The sequence below is a fragment of the Schistocerca americana genome, chromosome 3 (assembly GCF_021461395.2).
Source record: "Schistocerca americana isolate TAMUIC-IGC-003095 chromosome 3, iqSchAmer2.1, whole genome shotgun sequence".
Classification (NCBI taxonomy): domain Eukaryota; kingdom Metazoa; phylum Arthropoda; class Insecta; order Orthoptera; family Acrididae; genus Schistocerca; species Schistocerca americana.
Window position 1 is genome coordinate 989,607,539 of NC_060121.1, and position 19,533 is coordinate 989,627,071.

General features: G+C 42.4%; 1 protein-coding gene across 1 annotated transcript in view; it reads right to left on the reverse strand.

Moving 5' to 3' along the window:
• The window catches only part of LOC124607193 (WD repeat-containing protein 91), a 222,692-nt gene extending 203,402 nt beyond the window's left edge, over positions 1-19,290 (reverse strand). Inside the window, exon 1 of the mRNA XM_047139416.1 lies at positions 19,015-19,290. Coding sequence (XP_046995372.1) covers positions 19,015-19,134 — 120 coding nt within the window. The 5' untranslated portion in view covers positions 19,135-19,290. The remainder of the gene's footprint in view (positions 1-19,014) is intronic.
• Positions 19,291-19,533: the final 243 nt, after the last annotated feature.

Genomic DNA, 19,533 nt, shown 5'->3' on the forward strand with positions numbered 1-19,533 from the left:
TGAAGAAGGACTCACCAGTGCAGGTATGGATACATTAAAGAGCATGAAAGATGACTACCAACTCCACAGTGAAAATACTGCAGGTATCTGCCAAGGAACGGAGTTCATTACATCCCACACGAACATAACCAAAGCTAGTGTGAATGGCAACCATCGGGTCATCAGTGTACGCCACTACCAAACCTCAGGGACCGGACACAGATAGAAATCATAACCCCAGGTCTGGGCCACCATTGCAGGAGGTAGATCTCCACATCTGGAATGAGGGTACGGCAGTTTGGGTGCTCTGGGGAGCAGAGGATGCATAATGCATGAGCGATTAACTGTTGTCAGCACAGAGCCCACGATGATGGAACCCCTGCCTCCCTTAGAATTCTGATCATGGAGCTAGTCTGAAAGGCATCAGTTGCCGGTCATACCCCACAATGGTGAATCGTGTGCACTATCTGTACCATTGGAGGTGATGCTGAGTTGTATGCAAGACTCCTGTAATCTAGACAGAACTGGACCAATGCCGTGTAGAGCCGTATCGGAGAAGAATGGTCCGCAACCCAGCTGGTCTTGTTGAAGAATTGAAGAGCATAGCAGTGGAACCAACGTGTCTGCTTTAGTTGACAAAGATGGGGAAACCATGTCAACTGGGCATCAAAGACCAGTCCCGCAAAACGATGAGAGGCCACCGCATTGAGGGACTGGCTGTCGAGGTACAGACCCAGATAGGTATTGACTGTATGGTGACATCACAAATGCATAATGCAGATCTTGGCAACTGAAAAATGGGATACATGAGTAAGAGTCAAGATTGCACTCAGTGTATAACTCCGTGCCGTCACAAAAGAACAAAAATAAATGCAAAAGTCATCAGCATATAAAGAGGGTGACCCATAGGTCACGCAGCCACCACCAGACCATGGATAGCCACTGAAAGGAAAGAGACACTCGAAACAGAATCCTGTGGAATCCCATTCTCCTTCAGATGGAAGTTGCTACACTAGGTGCCAACCTCTGAAAGTGCGACTTGCAAGAAGATTCTGGATAAAACTCAGGCGCAAGCCACAGGGGCGTCAGTTATGTAATGCGGCAAGGATGTGGTGGTGTCACGTGGCAGATCGAAAAGATTGCAACAAGGTGTTGACAATGGGCAAAAGCCATTTGGATAACAGACTCCATGTGGACTGAATTATCTGCAGTAGAGCCACTTTGGCAAAAATCTACCTGAGTCGAAGCTGAAAGGTCCCAGAATTCAAGAATCCAATACAAACTCTGAGACACTATATGTCCCAGTTAATTGCAGAGGCCATTGGTTAAACTGATCAGATGATAGCTGTCCATCTGAAGAGGCAGTTTGCCTGATTTCAAAACTGAAATATCAACACTTTCTCACCACTGGGAAGGAACTTCCCCCTTGCTTCAGAGATGGTTGAAAGGGAAATACGGAAGCGTCCGATCCTGCCCATCTGCTTTGACCCATGACATCACAAATATGGCAGAAATGACCATAAACCACAATTCCAATATGGCGCATATAAAGTCGTTACGTACACATTATGGGGACGAAAATACATCGAAAAACAAACACACACATGTTCCACAAAAAGCCTAATGACACTAATGGGACAAGCGCAGGAAATAGGGGTTTTTTGGGTGGGGACAAACTAAATATAAACAAATTTAGACACACACCCCCATACAAAACCACGCAAAATGACGAAAAGAACCGACATCACAAAACTCCCCAAATACCACTAAACACAATATCATCTGGAATCGGACACTTCCCTTGACCTATATAGCTCAACAGCAGCTCCCGATCCCATAAATTAGGACCTAACACTTCCCTTGACCTATATAGCTCAAAAACACCTCCCGATACCAATACCAACATTCACAGCCACACATTGGAATCGAACACTTCCCTTGACCTGTTATCCTTACGACATATCCACATACAGCCGTCCCTGGTCCAAGACACCGGAACTTTAAGTAAGCCTCATTTCTTCACGACACACTGAACACTTCACAGCTTCATCCAAATATCCAAATAGTTGAAGAAATTTTATTGGAGACAATGCACTGTCCCCATCATAGCCGACAACCGAAAACTGTTGACCCTGTCAGTCATATCCATACCTACCAAAGACACAAAAAAAGCAATTTACCAAAATTCACACACAACGCCACACTCGCAAACTAAACCAAAAACATCAGCTAACACACCACCAGAGAGCACCACCGATCGCATCAGAACGACACCTACAAACACGCCACTCTCACAAACTAAATTCCGTGCCGTCGTGACGTCACACACCACAACAGCCTTACTTCACGGGTCAAAGCCGATGGGTGGGATCGGACACTTCAGTCGACCCGTTGAAAGGGGCAAGTACATGATGTTGGCTAGCCATAAATAAGTGTTGAAGCATTTGGTTAAGCACCTAGTCAAGTCCAGGAGCCATGTTGGGTCAGAGAGCATGGGAACTGGCGAATACCCACTTGCTACACGGGGATTTATAAATCTCCAGGTGGTGAAGAATGGAAGATAAAGGTAGTTGTTCTAGACAATGTTTGAGAATATGAAATATGTGCAGACAGTAGACCGACACCGAGGTCAGAGCAAAATGCTCAGCAACGGAGTCCAGACTGGTAAGGATAACAGCATTCAGGGCAATTGCCAAACACCAATAGGAGGATGGCGGTCAAAAATGTGACTTATCTCTGCCCATATCTGTGAAGAGAGAGTATGTGGCTCTATGGCAGCAACATATTGTTCCCAACAAATCTCTTTCTGGCATTTAAGAAGGTAATGGTCCTGGGCACAAAGCTTTTTATTGTAAAGGGCAGGAGGTGGCTGCTCTTTGTAATGTTGGAGGGCACAACGGCAGTCTTCAATAGCTGCCGTAATTTTGGGGATCCATCAACGGACATTTTTCCTTTGGGGAGAAATTGAGGAAGAAGAAATCACTGAGGCTGCTGTTGAATGGATGGTGTCGGTCAAATGCAGCAAGGATTCATTAATGTCACTGTGTGGTGGAGCAGTTGGCAAGCAAGCTGAGGAAAGGCATCCCAACCTGCACTAGGAAAGGTCCATCAGGAGGGGAGTGATGCTGGAAAATGGAAAATGATCACTGTCGCACAAATTGTCATGAACTCGCTTTGAATGGAGGGGAGGAATCCAGGGCTACAGATGGAACGATCATTGGCTGAGAAAGTGCTGTGTGACACACTTAAGCGTGTGAGGGCTCCAGTGTTCAGAAGGCAGCGATCAAGCCCTGCCAGTAGGTCTCCAACAATCCTGTCCTTGTCAGTGGTCACATTAGCACCCCACAGAGGGTTATAGGTGTTAAAAATTCCCATGAAAAAGGGGGGGAGGGAACAGTCGAATGACGACAGGAAGCATACGAGGCTTGTCCGGAGGGGAGGAGATACAGATTGCACATCGTTACCACATAGTCTAAATGGATCTGAACAGCCACCACTTACAGCACAGTATGAAGAGGAGCCCAGGAACTAACAATGTCTGTGCAGACCAACATACAGATACCAACTTGCTTGCTAAGGGCCAACCTAGTTCTGGCACAGCACAAGCAACAGAGTAGAGAGAAAGAAGAAACTGCAATTCTGGAAGATATGAGAGTAACCACTACATGTCCATTGAAGGACAGTAGTACAAGAGGCTGAATGGACATCAAACGGGCCAGAATTGGTCATTGTGCCAATTCAAGTGTCCGTCACTCGTAAGTATGGAATGACATCTATGAATGTAAGATCAGAACCTGATTGAGAGGAAGGGGGCAACACCCCCTGGGATGTCAGTGTATATGTGTGTGTGTGCGTGGGGGGGGGGGGGGGGCACATCCCAAGACTTAGACATCTTTTCGTATCCTTTGGGGGAGGAGGGGGGGGGGGGGGGCAGAGGAGGTATCATCAAGAAGAGAACAAGTTGCAGCAACATCACGATCCAAAAGAGAACAAGTGGCCTTGAGGATCACTCAACATGAGTTCTGCATCCAACTTGCAACAGGCTTGTTGCCCTGGAGACACTGGGGAGGGCAGTTCCTGGAGGGAGCCCCATTTCCAGCAGGTGCCAGAGAAGAGGGTTTCTTCTGTGGACAAGGAGAAATAGCAGTCCCATTAGGGGAGGGAACAGGAACCTCTAGGAAGGAGACAGGATGGAGGTAATGAGGAGGAGTAAAGGGTGCAACTGAAGGAAAGGCAGACATTAAAGGTACCGGGTGGAAATGGTCAAATTTCTGTCAGACTTCAGAGTGGGTAGATAGTTAAGAGTTTTGAATTTCTTAAACTTCATTTCCTTTTTATAGATTGTAAAATCCGGCAAGCGAGCAGAATGTGGGCTGGAACATTCCAAGCACTTGATGCAAGGACTCCTCACATGGAGAGGTTGCCACAAATAGGATTCGCCTCACATCATGAAGATGTGTGACCAAACCTGAAGCACCAGGAACAGTGCATGGGAGGTGGGATACAGGGATTCAAATCAAACCAGCAAACCATTCTACATGTACCTCTACAAAAATAATCCACAAGCCACTGTACAGCATGTGGGATTGCTTTTACTTCTTTTGGAAGGGTATCACCCTCAAAAGCCAGGACAAAAGCACTGGTATCGAAATGATTGTCCTTAGGAGTTCTCTGGACTCACCAGATGAAACAAATGCCATGGCATACCATTAGTCCTGAGTTTCATGTCAGATTGAAGCTCCCTTTGGAAAACAATGCCTGGGTCATATTTACAAAGGGAAGCCAAATGACTAGAGGTTTTAATCAGTAGGCAACCAGATTGCATCTTGCTAAGTGAGTCACTTTCACTAAACTTATCTTTGGTATGTTTTACAAAAAAAAAAAAGAGTGGTTTGGTAACTGCAAAAGTCCCCTCTGTCAGTCTTGAAACAAACCAAGTAACAGGGAAAGGGTTTCGTGCCAGAGAGTGGCCAGGGAGGGGAAAGCTGAGGAAGCAAAAGCAGGAGCAGGGAGAGAACCGTTCCTGTCAAAGAGACAGCCAAGGAAGAGTGGTCAGAAATATGGAGCCTAGCATACTTCAGGGGCAGAGCATCTGCCCTGGTACCACCCACTGTGATCAGGGGCCCACCCCTTGGGCACCATCCAGCTTCAGCAAGGGCTGCTGCACACGGCCGCCATTGCCGTGAGTCTCTATGCACCAAAAAGGTGAGCAACACACATACACTGACATCCCAGGGGGTGTTGCCCCCTTCCTCTCAATCAGGGTCACTCCTAGGCATACACAAGGCAGTGACAGCTCAGGAACCAGAAGTATGTTCTCTGTGTACTCAGGGGGCTCAGCCAGAAGGGTGCATAACAACAACACCACACAGACTGGTTACACTGCTGGTGACCTAGTGTGGAGGAGGGAGGGGGGGGGGGGCAGTAGGTGGGCTACAGGTGGTAAGGAAGGGGGAAGGTCGGGGGGCGGGGAGGGGAGAAACCCATGCCGGAGACACTAGGCAGAGAGTTCTTCCCGAAATGGCTCACACTTTGGAAACAGAATTCAGAAAGAAACAGGGGTCAAACCTCAAAGGCGATGAGAAAAAGCAAACAAAATTGGAAATCGGGAGAGTGAAAAGAAATAGCAGAAACTAGGGAATAGATGGGTCATCACAAGAGGAAACACCAAGGGAGAAAGAGGGCCAGGGAGCAGGAGGGAGAGGCGTTAGGGTGGGAAGGAGTGGATACAGGAAAGAGAATGCTGCCCAGGAGAGAAGAAAGCCTGCAATAGCTCGGGGCCCCATGCGTGCCCCACACATACCACAAAAGAGCTGTGGGACTGATCGCTGGAGGGTCTCGGTCACTTTGTCATCTCACCTAGTCTTGAAGATTAATTCATCATTAGGAGGCACACACAGGGAAGAAAAGTTGAAATAATTGGATTGCATAGCATGTGCACTGTGACAACAGTTGCTTTTAAGGCTTGCTGAGGGAGAAATGTGATGAATCCTATTAATTGTGAGTAAATGTACACACATGGCATTTAACTCTCTCTCCATTGAATTCGTCTTTCTGTGAAGGGTGCGACCCATTAATACATGGGTGTCGGAATCTCTTAGATTTATCTATCGAAGGCCCTAGCACTGTGGTTTTTCCTGTGATAAGAGTCTCAATTCCCCCAAAATCAATGCTGAACACATTTAGATTCCAGTGTCATATGCAAGATATTTTATCGGAGACGTTTTCTATGCCTGGCTCCTTATCCTGCAGCTGTAAGTATAAGAGTGTGGCAGCTATGGTTGAACAGGAATAAAACTATAAGCAAACCACCTCAGAAATACAACAGTAACATTCCAGTAAACACACCTCTGCCCCCCTCCTAACCCCCTTCCTCTCTTACTATGTTATCACAACCAACACAATGACGAATTTAGAGATCTCCAATATTCCGGAGGTGAAGCAGGGGAAATGGTCTTTAGTTGCATTAGGAAGTCTTATTTATTTATTGGTGGTGACTAGTTTTGGACTTTCGTCCGTTCTCAAACCATTCCTCTTCGTAAGTGATTAATACAGATATGTATGCATGTATGTTGGTATAGATACTTTACCATTTAGATTATATGCTATGGTTGTCCACACATGCATACATAACTGTATTCTGTCAATTGTGAGAATGTATGCAAGTCCAAAACTAGTCACCATCAATAAATAAAGGACACTTCCTAACGCAACTTACGACAGTGCTCCAACAATTTTTTTCATCAATGATGAATGCCCACCAATAGTAGCCTGAAGAATTTTACTCAACAATTCCATCTCTTCAAAATAAGAATAGAAAAACAGTCGTTCATAAATAAAGGCAATTCTGGTTTTGGGTGGTGTTCAGCCAGCTGGAAAAATAAGAATATTCCTGAAGAAGAAGTTCCTGGAAGACTCTTCACAATGTTGAAAACTGAAGAACATGATGCAGCTTAATAACATAAAAGACTTTAACTGAATGACAAATGTTGAATTAATGACAAAAAGATAAAATCAGTAGGTTCACACACATTGGTGGTGTCAAATATGTGGAACCAATGGACTGCAAGAAGTGACGTTGGTAGAGTAATTGACACAGATGTTTGGGGTGAACATACGGCAAATGCATTAAGGGTTGGTTTTCCAAATTTGACACATGAAACTTGTCCCTTTCAAACTAGTGCAGTGCACCCATATCATAGGTTCTTAAAACAATGACAGTATGGACAACATGCAAATGCAGGAAGCTTGCCTTGCTCTAAAAAAGTAGGCAATCAAACATCATAATAAAATACAGCAGTTTTCTCAGCCTCACCATTTAGTAGTTTCATGATTTTTTACCCTTCCATTACATAATCATAAGACCATTCATGTTTTAATTTCTTAGTGCCAATATTCGTTGTATAATGACATGACACAACCTCTTTACTGAAATTAAGTGTACAGTGTTGTTAGACAACAACTGGATAGTCACCCAGTGTTTGGCACTTAAGGAGCTGTCCTGCTCATTTGATTACTGATATTCCTATAAGGAGGATTCCATTCTGAGGATACTTCGCAGACGTGCAGTTCACACAGCCACTGCTACAAATACATGCTAAATACAGAACAAACTACTCAGAAGTTTCTTTTTCCCTTTTCAAGGCAACAACTACATTTAGGAATGCATGTAGCCTGTTACTGTTGGCCGCTGTATCTTAATGTACCAACAGTTCCAGAAGATTAGCCTCCCAAGCTTTCATAGATGGGTGGGTGTAAGAGTCAACTAGCTCAAATGAAGCCAACAATATGAAAAACCAAACACAAATCAAAAATCCAAAAAACCCCAGGGTCACCTGAGCAATTAAAATATATAGGAAGCAAACATAAGTAATGCATTAAAAACCAAATGAAGAAAAAAAATTACTTATCAACCAACCAACCAACCAACCCCCCCCCCCCCCCCCCCCCCCCCCCGCCCCCACACACATGAACAAACGAACAGAACAAAATCCTCCAAACAACCCCAACCTCCCAGTCCCCACCCTGTTTAACCAACCCCAACTCACCCAATAATCAATACCACTCCTCTGATGGGAAAACTAGGCCTCATGAACCAGGTTCCCCGTCAGAAAGATTGACAAATATTGTCACAGTGACACTGCCATATATACAGGTCCCTGGTGTGAGTAGCTGGGCCCCTAAGTAACGTCATACTCTCATTACACACAACACCACACACAGTCAGCAAACAAGCTGAACTCCTGCAAAAACCATTATATAATATCTATCTCTAACAAAAAACACTATTACATTTTGGTCCATACAAAACACACAATACCTAACAGAAACACAAAAGCATAAGGCCCCAAATCAATAAATCAATGTAAATCACTGGAAACACAGCACGCTTTTCCAGCAACAACTCCACAGAATGATTACGCAAAGTCACACAAAGACCAAGTATGGCACAAAACACAAACATCTTCAAACATGACCACATTACCAAAAGCAACAACACGCCATCTACAAACACCACCCAAATCAAAAACACAGCCCCACAATGAAGTCACAAAACACAACACACTTACGTCATGGATCAAAGCAGATGAATGGAAATGGATGCTACCCTTGACCCGACAGAGAGAGAGAGAGAGAGAGAGAGAGAGAGAGAGAAATACACTTACACATAATCAAAAATTTCTTATGTTTTTACCACCAGGGTCATTATGTATAACATACATAGCTGGAAATAATGTTTCTCTTGACTTGCCTTTGAACACTTTTCACAGATTGAACTTCTTTTTTGGGGTATCTACCACGGGTGTTTGTTGAACATATGATGGTGCCCGAAAAGACATTTGATCTTTGCCAAAACTTGGGAAGGTGACATATGGCACATTATGGTTGACGTATCTCTCCCAACACTCCTGCTTCCGTTGTTTGAAAAGTTGGCGAATGCGGGCATGGAGCCGTTTAAAGGCCATGAGGTGCTCCAGGGACGGGTGCCACTTATGCCGCTGTAGAGATCGCTGACGCTCCTTAATTGCTTCAGCGACTTCCGGCGACCACCAAGGGAATGCTTTTTGCCTTGGGCACCCTAAAGAGCAAGGGATCACATTTTCTGCCACAGAAACAACTGTTGTAGTCACCTGCTCAACCATCACAGCGATGTTACCACGTGGAGGAGATTCAACGGTGACAGCAGAGATGAAAGTTTCCGAGTCAGGGAGCCTAGTTCAAGAGAGCTAGATGGATAATCTGATAAATTGGTTTACTTAAATATCATTTTTGTTGTCATTCGTCTTGACGTCTTTGAGGAGTTTCTTTCATTTTCTGGGGACTGGCTTGGTGCTGGGTGTTGGGTTGTTTGGGGTTGATTAAAAAGGGTGGGGTTTGGGTTTGTTTAGAGTATTCTGTTCTGATTGTGGGTGTGTGTGGAGCAGCATGTGGGGGGGAATGGTCAACACAGCTCTATTTTTTGGTGGTTTTAGCTGGTAAATAAATTTGTGTGTGATTTGATTGTTAATGCATTAGTTATGGTTTGCTCGTTTTGGAGTACAGTTTTTTCTTTCATTTGTTAATTGGTTAAGTGAATCTGTCAGTTTTGGGTTTTTGATTTGTGTGTGATGTTTTGGTATTTTTCACTGCGTTTGAGCTACATAGGTGAATGGAATTTTGCGATATCACCTTTTTGGAGCTGCACGTGTCACTTTTTGGTATTGAGGCCTTTCTTTGAGCAATATAGGTGAAGAAAATTCTGTGATGCCACCTTTTTAAGTTGCATTTATTGGTTTTTTGGTATTGTGGGCTTTGGTTGAGCTATATAGGTGATAGGAATTTTGTGATACCGTGTTTCACAGTTGTGTGTGTTGGTTTTTTGGTATGGAGGGTTTACTTTGGGCTATATAGGTAAAGCAGAATGTACAATTCCTGTGATTTTCATGTTTGTAGTGTTATGTCGTATGATGAGTATATTTTGTGATTGATTTTGTGGTTAATATTTGTTTAGGAAGGTGCTGTTTTTCGCACTTTCATGTATTGAGCTTGTCCTCACCTTAAACTCCCTACCTTCCCACAATTGTTCTGTTAGTTTCTTTATACTGCTGGAGTGAAATATTCTTGTGTAGTTTTTATTTTTGTTAAGTGTGTGTATGTAGTGATGTTAGGGTGGACATATTGTGGAGCTCGTACACTATGTGATCAAAAGTATCCGGACACCCCCAAAAACATACGCTTTTCATATTAGGTCCATTTTGCTGCCACCTTCTGCCCGGTACTCCATATCAGTGACCTCAGTAGTCATTAGACATCGTGAGAGAGCAGAATGGGGCACTCTGCAGAACTCACCAACTTCAAACATGGTCAGGTGATTGGGTGTCACTTGTGTCATACGTCTGTACGCAAGATTTCCACACTCCTAAACATCCCTAGGTCCACTGTTTCCAATACGATAGTAAAGCGGGAATGTGAAGGGACACGTACAGCACAAAAGCGTACAGGCTGACCTCGTCTGTTGACTGACAGAGACCGCCGACAGTTGAAGACGGACGTGATGTGTAATAGGCAGACATCTATCCAGACCATCACACAGGAATTCCAAACTGTATCAGGATCCACTGCAAGTACTACAACAGTTAGGTGGGAGGTGAGAAAACTTGGATTTCATGGTCAAGCGACTACTCATAAGCCACACATCACACTGGTAAATGCCAAACAATGCCTCGCTTTGTGTAAGGAGCGTAAACATTGGACGATTGAACAGTGGAAAAACATTGTGTGGAGTGACAAATCATGTTACAGACTGTAGCGATCAGATGGCAGGGTGTGGGCATGGCGAATACCCAGGGAATGTCATCTGGTAGTGTGTGTAGTGCCAACAGTAAAATTCGGAGGTGGTGGTGATGGTGTTATGGTGTGGTCGGGTTTTTCATGGAGGGGGCTTGCACACCTTGTTGGTTTGCATGACACTATCACAGCACAGGCCTACACTGATGTTTTAAGTACCTTCTTGCTTCCCACTGTTGAAGAGCAATTTGGGGATGGTGATCGCACCTTTCAACACAAACAAGCACCTGTTCATAATGCAGGGTGTGTGGCACATTGGTTACACGATAATAACATCCCCATAATGGACTGGCCTGCACAGAGTCCCGACCTGAATTCTATGGAACACCTTTGGGATGTTTTGGAACGCTGACTTCGTGCCAGGCCTCACCGACCAACATCAATACCTCTCCTCAGTGCAGCACTCCATGAAGAATCGGCTGCCATTTCCCAAAAACCCAGCACCTGATTGAATGTATGCCTGTGAGAGTGGAAGCTGTCATCAAGGCTAAGGGTGGGCCAACAACATACTGAATTCCAGCATTAGCAATGGAGGGCGCCACGAACTTATAAGTCATTTTCAGCCAGGTGTCCGGATACTTTTGATCACATAGTGTATAATACTAGGTGCAGAAAGCTGGTTGAAACCTGGATTTGAGACCAGTGAGATTTTCACAGAAAATTTAAGTGTATATTGAAAGAATGGGCAAACAGGAAATGGAGGTGGTTTATCCACTGAGATAGAAATTGAAGCTGCATGTGAGATTGTTTGGGCAAGGGCATAACATGATAATTGGATCCTTCTGTCACCCACCAGACTCATCTCCTGATGTAACCGAAAACTTTAGAGAAAACCTCAGTTCACTCGTACGTAAGTTCCCCAACCATACTGTCATTATCAGTGGAGACTTTAACCATCCAACAAATCTACAATTAATTGGCAAAATTAGAGTTTTGTTAGTGTTGGGCACAATAAGACATCTTGTGAAACTTTACTAAATGCCTTCTCAGAAATCTACCTAGAACACATAGTTAGAAACAACACTCATGATGGAAATATGTTGGATCTGATGGCAACAAACAGACCTGCGCTCTTTGAGGATTTCAACATTGAAACTGGTATCAGTGACCATGACGCGGTCGTGGCAACAATGATTAGTAAAGTACAAATAACAACAAAACAAGCAGAAATATATATATGTTCAATAAACTAGATAAAAAAATCAGTAATGTCCTATCTCAATGAGGAACTTGAAACTTTCAGGTCAGGAGCTTGTAGAGGAACTGTGGCTCAAGTTTAAAAGAATAGTTGACCATGCACTGGATATATATGTACCCAGTAGATGAGTTCATAATGGAGGGAACTTCAATGGTAAACAGTCACTCTAAAGAAACAGAGATTACTGCATAATAGGTGTAAAACAAGGTGCAGGACTATAGACAGAGAGATGCTGAATGAAATGCATTTGGCTGTCAAGAGAGCAATGTGTGATGCCTTTAATGACTACCATAGCAGAATATTGCCAAATGATATTCCACAAAATCCAAGGAAATTCTGGTTGTATGTAAAGGCTGTTAGTGGCACCAAAGTTAAGAGTCCAGTCCCTAGTGAATGAGACAGGAACTGAAATTGAGAGTAACAATGCAAAAGCTAAAATGCTCAACTTCATTTTCAAATGTTCCTTTACACAGGAAACTCTGGATAATTGCCCCCATTTAATCCCCATACCACTGAAAAGATGGATGACATAAGCATTAGTGTCAGTGGTGTTGAGAAACACCTGAAATCGTTAAAACTGAACAAAGCTCCAGGTCCTGATGGAATCCCTGTCACATTCTATACTGAATCTGTGTCTGAGTTAGCTCCTCTTCTAACTATAATCTATCATAGATCCCTCGAACAAAAAACCGTGCCCAGTACTTGGAAAAAGACACAGGTCACACCTGTCTCCAAGAAGGGTAGTAGAAGTGATCTACAAAACTACTGTCCAATATCCTTGACATCGATTTGTTGTAGAATCTCAAAACATATTCTGAGCTCAAATATAAGGAGGTATCTTGAACAGAATGACCTACTCAATGCCACCCAGCATGGATTTCAAAACCATTGATCATGTGAAATTCAAGTCAGACTTTTCTCACATAACTTACTGAAAGCTTTGGATCAAGGCAACCAGGTAGATGCAGTATTTCTTGATTTCCAAAAAGCAATTGACTTAGTACCTTGCTAATTGTCAAAAGTATTGTCATATGGGGTATCAAGTGAAATTTGTGACTGGATTGAGGACTTTTTGGTAGGGAGGACACGGCATGTTATCTTGGATAGAGAGTCATCGTCAGGTGTAGAAGTAACTTCGAGTGTGCCCCAGGGAAGTGTACTGGAACCCTTGCTGTTCATGTTGTACATTAGTGATCCTGCAGACATATCAATAGTAAAATCAGGTTTTTTGCAGATGATGCAGTTGTCTATAATGAAGTACTATCTGAAAGAAGCTGCATAAACATTCAGTCAGATCTTAATAACATTTCAAAGTGGTGCAGAGATAGGCAACTTGCTCTAAATGTTCAGAAATGTAAAACTGTGCACTTCACAAAATGAGAAAACGTAGTATCCTATGACTACAATATCAATGAGTCACTGCCGAATTCACCAACTCATACAATAACCTGGGTGTAACACTTTGTAAGTATATGAAATGGAATGATCAGATAGGTTCAGTTGTGAGTAAAGCAGGTGATAGACTTCAGTTTATTGGTAGAATACTGGGTAAGTGCAATCAGTCTACAAATCATCATGCAACCAGTTCTAGAACACTGTTCAATACGTGGGACCCGTACCAGATAGGACTGACAGTAGACATTGAATGTATACAGAGAAGGGCAGCACGAATGATCACAGATTTGTTTAATCCATGGGACAGTGTCACAGTTCAGTTCCTTCAGTAGAAGGAACTGAACTGGAAGACTCTTGAAGACAGACGTAAAGTAGTTGTTGTTGTTGTTGTTGTCGTCTTCAGTACTGAGACTGGTTTGATGCAGCTCTCCATGCTACTCTATCCTGTGCAAGCTTCTTCATCTCCCAGTACCTACTGCAACCTACATCCTTCTGAATCTGCTTAGTGTATTCATCTCTTGGTCTCCCTCTACGATTTTTACCCTCCACGCTGCCCTCCAATGCTAAATTTGTGATCCCTTGATGCCTCAAAACATGTCCTACCAATCGATCCCTTCTTCTAGTCAAGTTGTGCCACAAACGTCTCTTCTCCCCAATCCTATTCAATACCTGGGTCGACAGAAGCGTCCGATCCAACGCGTCGGCTTTGACCCGTGATGTAAGGGTGTTGTCGTGTGTGACGTCATGACGGCACGGAGTTTGGTTTGAGTGTGGCTGTCTCCAGTTCTGTTTTATCTTATTTTATTTACTTTTCTGATCTGTTCTTTCTATCTCGTGAGATTTTTTTTAAATTTAAAAACACTTATTACTTATTTTAATTATCTGTTTCCTCGAATTTCTGTTTTAGTTTATTATATTTATCTTTCTGATCTGTTCGTTCTATCCCGTGAGATTTTTTTTTTAAAAAAAAGACAAAAAAAACTAATCAGCTACCGAAGCATCTTTATCTTCTATGGGTTGCAGGGTTTACGACCCCTGGGGGGGTGGGTGGGTATTCATGCATGGCTGTCTTCACTTACACGTTGTAGCTATGCAAGGCGTCTAAATTTGTTTATATTTAGTTTGCCCCCCACCCAGAACACCCCATTTCCCGCGCTTGTCCCGTTAGTGTCATTAGGCTTCTTGTGGGAAGTGTGTGTTTGTTTTTGTTTCCGCCATATTTGTGACGTCATGGGTCAAAGCAGACAGATGGGATCGGACGCTTCCGCATTTCCCAATACCTCCTCATTAGTTACGTGATCTACCCACCTTATCTTCAGCATTCTTCTGTAGCACCACATTTCGAAAGCTTCTATTCTCTTCCTGTCAAAACTATTTATCGTCCATGTTTCACTTCCATACATGGCTACACTCCATACAAATACTTTCAGAAACGACTTCCTGACACTTAAATCTATACTCGATGTTAACAAATTTCTCTTCTTCAGAAACGATTTCCTTGCCATTGCCAGTCTACATTTTATATCCTCTCTACTTCGACCATCATCAGTTATTTTACTCCCTAAATAGCAAAACTCCTTTACTACTTTAAGTGTCTCATTTCCTAATCTAATCCCCTCAGCATCACCCGATTTAATTTGACTACATTCCATTATCCTCATTTTGCTTTTGTTGATGTTCATCTTATATCCTCCTTTCAAGACACTGTCCATTCCGTTCAACTGCTCTTCCAAGTCCTTTGCTGTCTCTGACAGAATTACAATGTCATCGGTGAACCTCAAAGTTTTTACTTCTTCTCCATGAATTTTAATACCTACTCCGAATTTTTTTTTTTTTTTTTGTTTCCTTTACTGCTTGCTCAATACACAGATTGAATAGCATCGGGGAGAGGCTACAACCCTGTCTCACTCCTTTCCCAGCCACTGCTTCCCTTTCATGTCCCTCGACTCTTATAACTGCCATCTGGTTTCTGTACAAATTGTAAATAGCCTTTCGCTCCTTGTATTTTACCCCTGCCACATTCAGAATTTGAAAGAGAGTATTCCAATTAACGTTGTCAAAAGCTTTCTCTAAGTCTACAAATGCTAAAAATGTAGGTTTGCCTTTTCTTAATCTTTCTTCTAAGATAAGTCGTAAGGTTAGTATTGCCTCACATGTTCCAACATTTCTACGGAATCCAAACTGATCTTCCCCGAGGTCGGCTTCTACCAGTTTTTCCATTCGTCTGTAAATAATTCGCGTTAGTGTTTTGCAGCTGTGACTTATTAAACTGATAGTTCGGTAATTTTCACATCTGTCAACACCTGCTTTCTTTGGGATTGGAATTATTATATTCTTCTTGAAGTCTGTGAGTATTTCGCCTGTCTCATACATCTTGCTCACCAGATGGTAAAGTATGCCGAGAAAATCTTTTAAAGTTTCATGAACTGGCTTTAAATGATTACTCTGGGACAACACTACAACCTCCTACAAATTGCTCACACAGGGTAGGATTAGAATAATTACTGCATGCACAGAGGCATTCAAATAATCATTCTTCCCATGCTCCATATGTGAATGGAACAGAAAGAAAACCTAGTAACTGGTACAGTGGGATGTACCCTCTGCCATGCATTTCATGGTGGTTGGCAGAATAGGAATATAGATTGTACATGCTGGTAGTAATGGTGGTCGCCATCTTGACGACATCGTGGGTCAAAGCCGATGGGTCAAACCAGACGCTTTTCTAATGCCACAAACTCATGTAAAATGACTACAGTCGCTCGCTCATTCTCTCTCTCTCTCTCTCTCTCTCTCTCTCTCTCACTCACTCACTCACACACACACACACACACACACATTATCAACTGGGTTGACCATTGAAAACAGAACAAAACAAAAATGAACTTAAGTGCAAACTGACAGTGAATCACCAGAGAAAGTGTAACTCTCTCCAAAACTGTGTTTCAAACTCTCAATGTTTATCTTTTGTGTCTAAAGCACAACAAATAGCCATTTAAGCACACATTGCAGCATGATTCACTGTAAAAATTTGCTGCTGCTTTTCTCCTATGGTTGCTAGTTATGCACAGACTCTGCTATCGAGCTGCAGGACTAAATCGTCTAATTAGAGTGAATAGTGACCAATGACAAACTAGGTATTGTATAGAATACTCTCCATTCCTTCGTCTTTCCCAGAGGCACTAGTACTGCAGCTAAATTGGAGTGTCAGAATATAATTTTGAACTGTAGCAAAGGACCATTGGCAGACTAAATTTGTGAATTGGGTCTCGCGCTTGTGCTACAAAAGCAAAAATCCAAGACCCAAGCCTGATCAGATACACAGTTACAATATATTTAGATGAGTCACTGACACGGTTTGGGATGTCATAGAAAATGTTGTTGTAGCCACAATACAGTAGAATACTGCTGTTGAGGGTATAAACAGCAGTAATGTCTCAAAACTTTCCTCCTGCACCCAAACTGAAGCAACTTGACATGTACATTTTGTTTCCATGGGGATCCACGGCCTCTAGGTGTTTAATAAAAGAATATATTGTCCGTTGTAAGCTTTACTGTGCTTTATTAAAAATGCACTATTAGCTAATTTCGGCCATGAGTCATTATTAAGCACGACTGCTATGTCATGTATTACATATCACGCTTATCACTTTCTTTTATGTCACATATATAAAACCACATGCTAGTTATTTGGTTAATATTTCTATTATTTACCCCATTCCCTTAAATGGTACAAAATGCATATGCTATATTTTTAGATTTATTTATTCCTATTCAAGAATTCATCTACGGTATAGAAGGAGTTGTCAAAGAGATATGATTTCAATTTATTTTTGAAGCTATTACAGCTGTCTGTCAGACATTTTATTTCATCTGGTAATTTGTCAAACTTTTTTATAACAGCATATTTTACCCCTTTCTGTGCCAAAGATAGGTTGAGTAAAGGGTAGTGTAAGTCTTTCTTTTTTCTGGTATTATAATCATGAATGTCACTGTTGTTTTTAAACTGCTCCATGTTGTCGAGAACAAATTTCTTTAGTGAGTAAATGCACTGTGAGGCTGTTGTAAGAATTCCCAATTTTTTAAAAAGATGCCTACAAGATGTGTGACTATGAGCCCCACACACCTAAAAAACATGTCTGCCTGGTCCCATTAACAACAGGGATCACCCCTTGTGACTGTGGACCCCCTTACAGTTTCTGCAAATAGAGAAGCTAACTTATTTTCCCCCATCCTATTCAGGTGCAGGCCGTGTGTAGCGTATCCCCACTTACCAATAGCATTTACTGGAACAACACTTATGTGAGATTTTGCCAGAGTCTGGAGCATCCTGTTCAGCTCAGTGTTAACATGCCTTACAGCAGTGTTCACCCAGGGCTGATCATGGCGCTCAAAGACCCCACATTTGTGTGCTCAGTTTCTGCTCCTATTTTATCCAGGTCACTCCTAAAACTGTATCTTGGATTCATAGCCAGGCTGTTTCCCGCTCCCCCAACTGCAATTACGTGAACTTTCTTCTCAAAGTTCCTGCATAGCTGACCTAAGTTTTCTGTCACCTGGCTAAGACTAGCACTTGGTTTCACAAAACTTGTGACCTGGTACCCTACACCTAATTTCTCCTGAATCTGCTGGCCCACACACCTCCCATGACTGCTGACTAAAAGCAGCATTGTTCTTTTCCTATTCTCGTTCGATCCTGACCTGTCTTTTTTCTTTAAGGTAATATTCTGCTTCAACCTAGTTTCAACTACATCTGGATGAGGCCCTTCCTCCACTTCAGATAGCATGCCAAACTGATTTACTAATTGAATTTCTGGAGTTTTTTCAAGTGTTTCCCTTTTTCGCCCTTTGCTTGCTACCTTTTCCCAGTGTCTTTTTCCTCCCTTAGCCTACATAGGTCTACTTCCAAGTTTGCGTTTTCTAATTCAGCCTTAAGGGGACAAATTTTTGCCTCCTGTTCAGCGATTTTTTTGTCCTTTCTACATAACCTACATTGCCATGGAAGAGCCTCATTTTCTACCCTCGTTTCCTCGCCGCTACATTCGCCCCAATGAAACCATAACTTACAGTCTACACAGAACACCCTCTCTTTCAAATTTCTACGGCAACCACCACATTTTCGATGGAGTACAGCTGCTGGTTTTATATATGCGACATAAAAGAATGCGATGAGCACGATATGTAATAAATGAGATAGCAAATGTGCTTCATAACGCCTCACGGCCGACATTAGCTAATAGCACGATTTTAATAAAGCACAATACAGCTTACATCGGTCAATGTATTCTTTTATTAAACTTACTGGTGATATAAAAAAAAACCTACGGGCCATTTATGTCATAGAAATAAGTGAAAAATGAGATCACACTACACAATGCACCGTATTTATGGAAAATACGAATTATTTACGTTAATTTTGACAATTACAATGGCATTTTATAAAACTTGAAAGTGCGTTCCGCTGGTTAGACTGATAGTTCACCACAAGTTATTCCAGCAAAATTTATATACAAAATAGTTACTACCCGGACCTATGAATTACAACACGGCTATAACACGAGTTGAGAAACATTTCCTGAGGAACTGAAGAAGCATGATATGAAAACACCTCTTACCCGAAAACCTTTATCCTTTTCGATCTTCAGATCAGAGTCAAAGGCTTTTAATGTGCTGCTGAATCCTCTAAACACGAGATATTCTCTAATTAATTCATCCAAATACTGTACATGAGACATTTTCTGAGCAATTTTCTTTCAGTGACAACAACAATAAACGTCTTCACATGCTCTTCGATGATAACGCATCCAACTCAGTATCTCCATACACACAACACAACACCTACTACGCTTTTGACAACTGACGCAGTTTACATAAACAAAGCCAGAGATGTGTATATGCTAAAATTTTCTGACAGTCTTCTGATTAATCGATACACGATTCGAGTTATAGCCAGCACGATAGCCAGTTATAGCACAGTGTAACATGTTAGACTGTGGTTATAGCTATTCAACGCTCAAAGTCGTACACAGGGGACATTTTTGACATAGCCTCAATTTTAAATGATTCAGTTATGCGAGAATTTTTGCATTAAGCGTGTTTAAGGTCGAAAAGGGTGATTTATTGTTGAGTAAGGC